At 65.1% G+C, this 10,655-nt stretch overlaps 1 protein-coding gene across 1 annotated transcript; it reads right to left on the bottom strand.

Moving 5' to 3' along the window:
• Positions 1-2,971: 2,971 nt before the first annotated feature.
• Positions 2,972-5,213, bottom strand: FIGNL2 (fidgetin like 2). Its single transcript, XM_029072919.1, is given in 6 exon segments — positions 2,972-3,417; positions 3,487-4,192; positions 4,268-4,302; positions 4,423-4,699; positions 4,701-4,804; positions 4,907-5,213. Coding segments are annotated over 6 exon segments (1,875 nt in total).
• Between the last annotated feature and the right edge of the window lie 5,442 nt (positions 5,214-10,655).

Raw genomic sequence — 10,655 nt, 5'->3', positions numbered from 1 at the left:
GTTTCAGAGGCCCAGCAGTGTCCAGTGTGACAGACGGGCTCGGTGGCCCTCTGGGGTCGGAAGGAAGAGGAGAATGGGGGCGGGGGCCGGAGTCAGAGGCACCGGGCCTCCCTCTTCCCCCCGACCGGGCCCAGGAGACGGCCCCTCTCCCCAGGCTTCTTTGGTACAAGGTCTCTGGGTGAGAGATTCCCCCCCGACCCTCGCCGCCCCAGTCGTGACTCCCTCCGTGCCCCTCGCAGCTCCCGGTTGAGGTGGTCGGCCTCCACGCGCCCACGGGCCAGGCGAGTCGACTGAGGTTGGGCCGAGGACCCTGAGGGACCCAGGGCCTCGCCTGTCTCTCTCCATGTGCAAATGGGCCGGGCCGTGGGGGCGGGAGACGGCTAGGAATTCCTGGTTCCCTTTCCGGGGCCGGGGGGGGGGGGGGGGGGGGCGCTTTAGGGATGGGGGGGGCAGCAGGAAGTAGCAGGGCCAAAGTGCAGACTAGCATCAAACCTGGCAGCCGGTCTGCCCATCTGACCCTCCTGACCCCCCAACCCGACCCCCGGCTGCTCACCGCCAACCAGGCTGCGGGAAAGGCCTCCGCTGTCCCCCTTCTCTCCCCCACATCCCTGCCTTCCCCTCCGGACAGTGTCTGGGCCGCATCTGCGGACTCACAGCTCTGGGGAGAAGGTGAGGGGGCCGGGAGGGGAGGAGAAGGAAGGAGAAGGGAAGGGGCAGAAGGAAATGAGAAACAGGAAATGCCCCTTCCCTGGACCCTTGAGAGGGGTCAGGTCCCTTTTCTGGGCTTCCCGCCCACCTGGGACTCACACCCCATCAGCAGCTGCTTTTTCCGGCAGCGGCTCTACGGGGGACAGGGACGGAGGGGGCAGGACCGGCCCCACCCCCGGGAGACCCCGGCCCCGAGGACACGGGAGGGAAGGGTGGGCTTACGGGAGGAGGACGCAGGGCCGTTCCAGCCGGTGAGGGTCCCCACCGCGGGCCCGGGGTGGACGCTCCCGGGCTTAGCTCGCTAGTGGGCCAGCGACCTACTGAACGGCTGCAGCGGGGGTGTCCCCGGCCTCGGCCCAGACCCATTCCCCACCCCACTCCCGCCCCCCCCCCCAGCAGGTTCCTGGAACCGGATCCGAGGGAGAGTCCCCCTCCTCGGAAAGGCCCTGCCCCTGTCCGGAGAGCCCCATGGAGCTGAGGGCGGGGGTGGGGGGGGGGCCTGCAGGATGGACGGGGAGGACCAGCTTCCCCAGACTCCCGTTTCCTCCCCGCGAGGGGCGGCCTCCAGGCGGGGCACCATCCGCATCCTCGGGGGCGGAGGGGGCCGCCTGAGGGACATAGCATAGAGGCAGCAGGGGGGGTGGGAGGAGGAAAGGACGGAAGCCCCCCGTCCCACCCCCCCTCACTCTACGGGACAAAGGCACGAAGGGGTGGGGGGACGGGGAAAGCGGTCAGAAAGGCGACCTGGACGCCCCGCCGCCCCGAGCCCGCCCCCTCCTCTTCTACTAGGGCCCAAAGGGGCAAGAACCCAACCCCTCCAGCCCCTTCCTTGGCCGAGGCTGAGCTGGGTTATGACCTCCGGTCCCACCCGGGCCCCTCTCTTCCCACGACCCCCGTCCCCTTTCCACCCCCCCCCAGCCTGGAAAGTGGGGAGCAGACCCGGCAGCCCGGGGTTCGGGGGCGGGGGAGGGGGCCTCAGTCTAAAACTCCCTTGCCCCTCAGCTCCTCCCTGCCCCGAGAGAGGCGGCATCCCCAGCGTGGAGGGGAGGGGGGGGGGCTCCCTAAACCCGAGTCGACCCTCCCTTTCTGGCTCGGGCCTTTGAAGACACACAGCCAAGAGCCCACGCCGGGGGAGGGACACGGGGGGCGGGGGGCCGTGGGCGACAGCGCCGGAAATACATTCAACGCCCAGCGGCGGGGGGGGGGGAGCAGATTCAAGTTTTGGGGGGTTGGTTATTTTCTGGGGGAGCGGGGGGATGCTTCCTTCTCTCCTCTTCCCCGGAGGGCGCCTGGCGGGGGACGGGGGAAGTCGGGCGCGGGCACATTCGCTCTGAGGTATAGGGTTTTCCTGAGTCGTTCAAACAGAAACAGCGATTTCTACACAAACGTACAAAAATAAAAGGGGAATCGACGGGTTGACTGACGAGGTTTTCTCCCCCACACCTCCCTTCCGGAGGGGGGGGGTCTTCTTCTCTTGGGGTTCTCCCCCTCGGCCCGCCCCCGAGGGGACCCTGGGGGCTCAGCTTCTGGGCCGAGTTCGGACGACAGCAAAGGGGGATTCTGAGGGCCGATCCTCGGGCCCTGAGGGGTCAGGGGGCATCTGTCGGTCCGTTCGTCTTGCCCCGGGGTGTCTCTGGGTCCGGGTGAGGCACAGAGACACAAGCCAGACGGATGGGAGACACGAGAAAGAAAGAGACCGCCCCCCCCCCCCCCCGGCGAGGGAGACAGACAGGTGACTAGAGAGGCACGGGCCAGAGAGACGGAGACGGGGGTCAGAGGGATGAGGGACAGCGGACACGAGCGACGGAGGCGGAGACGGAGAGACACCGATCGGAGGGACGAGGGGCACAGAGAGACCCGGGCGACAGAGACACATGAAGAGACACCAGCCGGAGATGGAGAGAGGACCCGGGCGGGGGTCGAGATGGAGACCCAGACAGATGGGAGAGAGATCGGAACCAGAGACCCCCCCCCCCCGACCGGAACCCCGACTCGACCCCGGGGGAGGGGGGCGAGGGTGTGTGTGGGGGGGGGCTCGGCTGCCGCCCCGGGTGTTGGTGGGGCTCACGGGGCGGGGGCGGGGGCGGAGGGGGAGCCAACCGGTCATAATAAATAGAAGGATCCTGAGTGAGGGCCCAGAGGGCCGCGGGGACCCCCGCGGCCCCTGAGCAAAGAACGTGACTTAGGGCCAATTCCCTGCCCCCGATCCCCCTCCCCACCTTCGTCGTCCGGGGGGTCGGGCGGGGGGGTCTCGGGGTGTCCGTCAGGGCCCCGACCCGTAGACTCTGTCCCACTCCACGTAGAGGTCCACGTCCTTCTGGGAGGCCCCGGGGCGCACCTTGCGGAAAGCGGCCTCGAAGTCCTCGTAGGAGGGGGGCCGGGGCCGGGGCCCGGGCCCGGGCCCGGCGCCGGCGGCCGCCTGCTGGCACAGCCGCACCAGCTCGCCGCCGGAGAAGCCCTCGGTGGTGCGGGCCAGGGCGGCCAGCTCCCGCTCGCCCAGCCTGCCGCCGGCCGCGGCCAGGGCCCGGTGCAGGATCTGCCTCCGCGCCGGCCCGTCGGGCAGGGGCACGTAGAAGCGGCGGGCGAAGCGGCGCGGGGCGGCCCGGTCCAGCTCTCCGGGCCGCGCCGTGGTGCCCACCACCAGCAGGCCCTCGGCCGGGCGCTCCAGCAGCTCCAGGAGCTGGGCCCGCAGCCCGCCGCCCCCGCCGCCTCCTCCGGCCCCCGGGCCGCCTCCTCCGGCCCCCGGGCCGCCTCCTCCGGCCCCCGGGCCGGCCCCGCCGTCGTCGCCGGGCCGGGCGGGCAGCAGCGCCTCCAGCTCCCCGAGGAGCAGCAGGGCGGGCGGGCGGCGGGCGGCGGCGGCCAGGAAGGCGGCCCGGAGGAGGCGTCCGGCCTCCCCGGGGCCCTGGGCGGCCAGCGCGGCGCCGCTCAGCCGGAGCAGGGGGCAGCCCAGCTGGGTGGCCAGGCAGCGGGCCAGGAGGGTCTTGCCGGCGCCGCGGGGGCCGAAGAGCAGCACGGTGCGGGGCCGGGGGGCTCCGGCGGGGGCTCCGGCGGGGGCTCCGGCGGGGGGTCGCAGCGCCGGCCACACCAGCTCCTCCTCCAGCGAGGCCTTGAGGGCGCCCTGTCCGGCCACGTCAGCCCAGTGCACCGGGGGGCCGCGCTCGCCCATCTTGGCGCTGACCAGCTCCAGGGCCCGCGCGTCCGGCCCGCCGTAGCCCCGGCCCCCGGGCCCGCCCTCGCCGTCGGCCGCCGGGGCCGAGTCGTCGAAGGCCGGGGCCTCGCCGGGCGCGAAGGGCGGGGAGCCCAGCGCCTTGAGCCCCGCGGGGGGGACCCCCGACTTGCGGGCGGCCGGGCCCCGGTCGGGGCCGTCGTCGGGCCGGGGGTAGCCGTTGCCCCGCCGGTCGCCGTCGGGGCCGGGCGGGGGGTAGGGGGCGGCGGGGGGCGGCGGCCCGTCCGGGGCCTCGTAGCCGCCCTTGCGGTAGCGGCCCTGGCCGGACGCGGGGTCCCCCCCGCCCCCGCCCCCGCCCCCGGTCCCGGTCCCGGTCCCGGTCCCGGACAAGGCCTTGCGCTTCAGGCCGCCGCCCGCCGGTCCGGGCGCTTGGAAGGGGTAGCCGGCGGGGGGTCGCGGGGCCGGGGCCAGGTAAGGGGCGGGGGGCGGCGGCGGAGGAGGAGGAGGAGGAGGAGGAGGAGGAGGATGGGGAGGAGGGGGCGGCGGGCCGTGGAGCCCCCCGAAGGCGGGCTGGGGCGGGAAGCCCCCCGCCGGCGGGTAGCTGTAGAGGGGGCTGGGCGGTCCGTAGCCGGGCACCAGGGCGGGCGAGGCGTGGGCGGCGTTGGGCAGGAGCCCCGGGGGGCCCAGGCCGGAGGCCCCCGCCTGCGCGCAGTAGGCGGGGGGCAGGTAGGCCGCCCCGTAGGCCGCCGCCGCCGCCGCCCCGAAGTCCTGCGGCGACCCCCCGCACGGGACCCCGGGGTAGAGGGGCTCCGACAGCCCCCCCGGGGAGGGCGGGGGAGCCGCCCAGGCCCGCGGGGGGCCCGGACGCCTTGGCGCCCAGCAGGCCGTCGTGGATGGGGGGCAGCGGGTAGGGCGCGTCCGGCCCGGGCCCGGGGGCCGGAGCGGGGGGGCCGCCTCCTCCTCCTCCTCCTCCTCCTCCTCCTCCTCCTCCTCCTCCGCCTCCGCCTCCTCCGCCGCCGCCCCCCGCCCCCCACGGCTCCGGCTCCCCCTTGGGCCCGGGCAGCGGCCCGAAGGGGCCGTCGGGGAAAGGAGCGGCCGGCGGCCGGTCGTAGGGCGAGTCCAGGGCGGCCGCGTACTTGTCGGCGTAGCGCTTGAGGAGGGCCGAGGCGGTCAGCGCGGAGATGTCGTCGTTGGCCCAGGCGTAGTGGCAGCGGGGCCGGCCGGCCGGGCCCGGGGCCGCCTTGGGGCCCCCCGACGGCGGCGACGTGCTGGACGACACGTCCAGGTGCTGCTCCGGCCACTGGCTGAGGGGCTGGGCGTGCTCCGGTGTCCAGTGCATCTTCGCCGGGGCTGGGCCCGCCACGCCCGCGGACGGAGGGAGGGAGGGAGGGAGGGAGGGAGGGAGGGAGACGGAGACCACCGTTAGGACACACGCACGCTCTGGGTCCCCCCTTCTTAGCCCGTCCACTCCTTGCGAGAGCGGGGCGGGGGGGCCTCTACCGTAGCCCGCCTTCCCGAGCACCGAGCTCGTCTCTTCACTGTCCTAGCGTCCTCTCCCGACCGCTTAGTACGGTGCCCTGCACTCGGTAAGCGCTCATTCCGTCGCTTTTCTTCAGCGCTTACTCCGGGCGGAGCGCTGTACTTACTGAGCGCTGGGAAAGGACGGCGCTAAGATCGAAGGGATGGATCGAGACCGTGATTCGGGTCGGGGTTATCGTTAGGTAATTATCATTAGGGTTACCGCATCGGGAAAAAGAGGACGAAGACTGTGAGCCCCGCGGGGGACAACCCGATTACCTTCTATCCACCCCAGGGCATCGAGCGGCGCTTGGCACGGAGCAAGAGCTTAACGAAGACCTTCCCAGATGAAGCCCCCCTTTTCCTCTGCTCCCCCTCCCCATCGCCCCCACTCCCTCCCTCTGCTCTACCGGCGTTTGTGTATGCGTATGTGCGTATTTATAATTGTATTTATTATTCTCGATGATGCGTATCTCTCTCTAATTCTATTTATTTATATTGCGGCTATAGATGCCTGTTGACTTGTTTTGCTGCCCGCCTCCCCCCCGTCTCGACTGTGATCCCGCCGTAGGCAGGGATGGTCTCCATTTGTTGTCGAACTGTACTTTCCAAGCGCTTAGTATTCATTCATTGAATCGCATTTATTGAGCGCTTACTATGCGCAGAGCACGGTACGAAGCCCTTGGACCGGACGATTCGGCCACGGATAGAGACCATCCCTACCCCAAAACGGGCTCACAGTCTAGAAGTGGGGAGACGGACGACAAAACAAACCAAGTAGACAGGCTTCGCTGCCATCCAAACAGATAAATAGAACCACAGAGAAGTGCACATCATTAATAAAATAGAGCGATAAATATGTACAGATATATATATATATATATATACAAGTGCCGTGGGGCGGGGAAGGGGGTAGAGCAGAGGGAGCGGGGAGGAGGAGCAAGGGGACAGGGCTCTGCACACAGTTAGGGCTCAATAAATGCGATCGATTATTATTATTAGTTATTATTATTATTATTATTATTTTTACTTGAGACAGGCTGGCCAGGCTGCCTTCCAGCCGCCAGAGGGAAGTGACGAGCAGCCGGAGGGGACGACCCCCTTCTCCGGGGCGGCCTGGGTCGCACGCCCCTTCCCCCCACCTCCCCCCAGCCCAGCAGCCAATCACCCCCGGAGCAGCTGCGACCCTCCGCAGCACGTTTATATATGTGTCTGTATGCGTCACCTGTAATTTATTTCTCTATTTATTCAGTCATCTCCATGTCCCTCTCCCCCTCTAGGCTGTGAGCCCCTCGTGGGCAGGAAATGTGTGTCTTTGTTATTCTGTTGTCCTCTTCCAAGCGCTTAGTACAGTGCTTTGCACGCAGTACGATGGAATGATGAAAGAGAGCCCAGGCCCTTTCCTCCCCAGGGCAAGGGGGTGAGGCGGGGAGGAGGGGCCAGCTGTCCTCCACCTCCATTATTGTGATTCTCCCGCTCCACGCTGCACTTTTTTTGTTGTTTTTTTTTTTTTTAGTGCTTCCTATGTAGTAAGCGCTGGGATAGATGAGAGCTAATCAGGTTGGACACAGTCCATGTCCCACATGGGGCTCAAAGTCGTAACCCCCATTTTACAGAGGAGGGAACTGAGGCCCAGGGAAGTGAAGTGACTCGCCCAGAGTCGCCCAGCAGACGAGTGGCAGAGGCGGCATTAGAACCCAGGTCCTTCTGACTCCCAGGTCCCTGCTTCATCCGCTGGGCCACGCTGCTTCTCGGCCCCTCTCCCATTTCCTCACACCTTCCCCTTCCCTGGGGGTTTTCAACCCCAATCCCGGCAAGGTTTCTGGGGGAGATCCCGACTCCGCCTCTCCCATCTAGCCCCCACAAAGTAATAACTGTTAGCGCTTACTCTGTGCCGAGCACTGGTTCATTAGAACAAAGGGTGTCCCTGTCCTACATGGGGTTCGCGGTCTAAGGGCAAGGGAGGAGGGGAATTTAATCCCCATTTTACAGGTGAAGAAAGTTCACACGAGTTAAGGGACCCGTCCGAGGTCAAGGAACCTTGGTCTCCTGACTCCCAGCCCTGCACTCCTTGCTCTGGGCCACACTTGCTCTCTTTCCAGCCAGTCCTCCCCAACCCAGAAGCTGCTATCCACCACCTAAGGGTCTACACTACACCTCTGTCAATCGATCAATCAATCGATCGGTGGTATTTATCGAGCGCTTACTGTGTGCGGAGCATTGTACTCAGCGCTTGGGAGAGTATAGTTCCAAAGAGGTGGTAGACGCGTTCCCTGCCCACAGCTATCGAGAGGCCGGAGGGATGGAGGGGTCACAGGGATCCCTCCCACCCCACCAGGTCACAGGGACCCCTCCCATTCCTCCCCTCGGTCATCCCCCAGCCTCCACGCCCTACCCCACCCATAGCCCGAGAGTCAGGGGCCAATAGGTTCTCTGGGGAAGGGTCCTCAGCCCCCTTCAAGCACCCAGACCAGGGTCCCGCCCCCGACAGATGGGAAATTCTGCCTGATGCCTAACCTCCTGCAATTAGACTCCGGACCCTTGACCTTTCACCCCAGCTTCAGCGACCCCCCACCCCCCCCACCAGCCCCCTCCGAGTTGAATCTCCCTTTCCTCTCTGCTTCCTGCTGCCAAGCTCCCCAGAGATCTCCCCACCCAAAGAATCACCACGAACCCCACCTGGAGGAGAGAGAGAGGGAGAAACGAGCTGCTTGGTTTCTACTGCTCTGCACGCTGAGAGCTCCCCTCCTCCAAGAGGCCTTCCCAGACTGAGCTTCCCCTTTTCTTTCTGCTCCCTATCTGCCCCCCCCCTTCACCTCCCCTCAGCTAAGCCCCTTTTCCCCGCCTCTTTCCCTCTGCTCCTCCCCCCTCTCTTCCCCTCCCCTCAGCACTGTCCTCATCCGCTCATTTGTATATATTTTTATTACCCTATTTATTTCGTTAAGGAGCTGTACATCTCCTTGATTCTATTTATTGCTATTGTTTCCGTCTGTCCGTCTCCCCCGATTGGACCGTAAGCCCGTCGATGGGCAGGGATCGTCTCCATCTGTTGCCGAATTGTCCATTCCAAGCGCTTAGTCCAGTGCTCTGCACATAGTAGGCGCTCAATAAATACTATTGAATGAATGACTGAATAGTGAGCGCTCAACACACTCCATTGATAGATTTCCCACCCTCATCTTGGTTTCAAGTACTTGGGGGCCGACTTAGGAGATGGGTGGCCCTCGGGCTCAATTAGAGAAGCAGCATGGCCTAGTGAAAAGAGCAGAGGACTGGAAGTCAGGAGCCCTGGGTTCTGAAGCTGCCGACTCCATCTGCGGTGTGACATTGGGCAAGTCACTTCAGTTCTCTGAGTCTCAGTTTCCTCAATCTTAAAACTGGGGATTAAATACCCATTCCCGCTCCTCCATAGCTCGTGAGCCCAGCGTGGCATGGGGATTGTTACGCATCCAATTATCCCGCATCACCCTGACGCTTGGCACATAGTAATTGCCTAAATACAACAACTATCGTTATTATTTGGCTGGGTGGCAGGTCGTGAGGGACAGCGGAAGAGGGGTGTTTTGCTGCCCCGTTCCCGCACCGCTCTCAACCAATCCCGCTGGGCCTGGGCTGAGCACTCCTCTGGACCGACAACTCGTTGTGGGTAAGGAACGTGTCTACTGACTCTGGTCTCTTCTCGAGCACTTAGTCCAGTGCTCTGCACACAGTAAGCACTCAATAAGTCAGTCAATTGTATTTATTGAGCGCTCACTGTGTGCGGACCACTGTACTAAACGCTCGGGAGAGGACAATATAACAATAAAGGATATGGGTTCTAATCCCAGCTCTGCCACATGTCTGCTGTGTGACCTTGGGCGAGTCACTTCACTTCTCTGGGCCTCATCTGGAAAATGGGAATTAAGACTGTGAGCCCCGTTTGGGACAGGGACTGTATCCAACCCGATTACCTTGTACCTACCCCAGGGTTTACAACAGTGCTTGGCACATAATAAGCTTTAAACAAATACCACTGTTATAAACAGACACAATCCCTGAGCGCAGTGAGCTTACAGTCTAGATGGATGGACGGACGGATGGATAGCCGGATTGGGCGGGGGGCCAACCAAGTGAGCTGAGATTTGGTGGGGGCATCCTGCTCCTCGCCACCCCCCTCACACTTCCTCCCACGCCCCCCGCGCCCCTTCCCTGGCCACAGCTGGAGTGGCAGGGGTGGGCTGGGCAGGGAGCAGGTGGCAGGGGAAATCATTCATTCGGTCGTATTTACTGAGCGCTTACCATACGCAGAGCACTGGACTAGGCGCTTGGGAGAGGACGATACAACAGCCACACATTCCCTGCCCACAGGGAGATTACAGCCTACTGGGGGAGGCAGACATGAATAGAAATAAACGACAGATATGGACATGAGTGGTGTGGGCCTGGGAGGGCCGGGAGAGAACAAAGGAGGCCAGTCAGGGTGACACAGAAGGGAGCGGGAAAAGAGGAAAGGAGGGTTTCGTCAGGGAAGGCCTCTTGGAGGTGATCGGCCTTCGACAAGGCTTTGAAGGAGGAGAGAGTCATTGTCGGGTTTGAGGCGGGAGGCCGCACCAGGCCAGAGGCGGGACGTGGGCCAGGGGTCCGCGGTGAGACGGAGGGACGGGGAGAAGGTTGGCATTAGGAGAGCAAAGTGCGGGTTGGAGTAGGAGAGCAGCGAGGTGAGGTAGGAGGAGGGCGAGGGGACGGAGGGCTTTCAAGCCGACGGTGAGCAGTTTCTCTTTGACGCGGAGGTGGATGGGCCACCACGGGATGGGCGATCCAAAGGCAACGGTGGCCAGACGGTGAGGACGGGAGAGGGCCCTGCCCCGCGGTGAAGGCCAAGAGAAGCTCCTAAGGGCCGGTCGCCCTCGGCCAAGCGCAGGAGCCCAAGGCCCCCACCGTCTTTGGTCCCCTCCCCCCACGGCCCCCTCCCCCCACGGCCCGCCCGGCTTTGTGCCGCTTCGGCCAATCCCGGCCGCAGCTCGGACAGACCCCCGGGGGACCGAATTAGCACTGGAGCCTGCGAGGAACAAAGGCCGAGGCGGGGAGAGAGGGGACTGGGGGGGGGGGACAGGCCCCTCCGACCCCGCTCCAATTAAAGGGAAGAGCCGGGGGGATTGGAGGGCCGCTGAATTGGGGTCGAATGCCTCGTGTTTGCCACCTCTGCTGTATTGTATCAACCGATCTTATTAATGATACTAATAACTGTGGTATTTGTTGAGCGCTTAACTACGCGCCAGGCTCC

This window comes from Ornithorhynchus anatinus, chromosome 10 (genome assembly GCF_004115215.2).
Source record: "Ornithorhynchus anatinus isolate Pmale09 chromosome 10, mOrnAna1.pri.v4, whole genome shotgun sequence".
Classification (NCBI taxonomy): Eukaryota; Metazoa; Chordata; class Mammalia; order Monotremata; family Ornithorhynchidae; genus Ornithorhynchus; species Ornithorhynchus anatinus.
The sequence above is the reverse complement of the archived record's forward strand: the minus strand, read 5'-3'. Positions and strand labels throughout refer to the sequence as shown.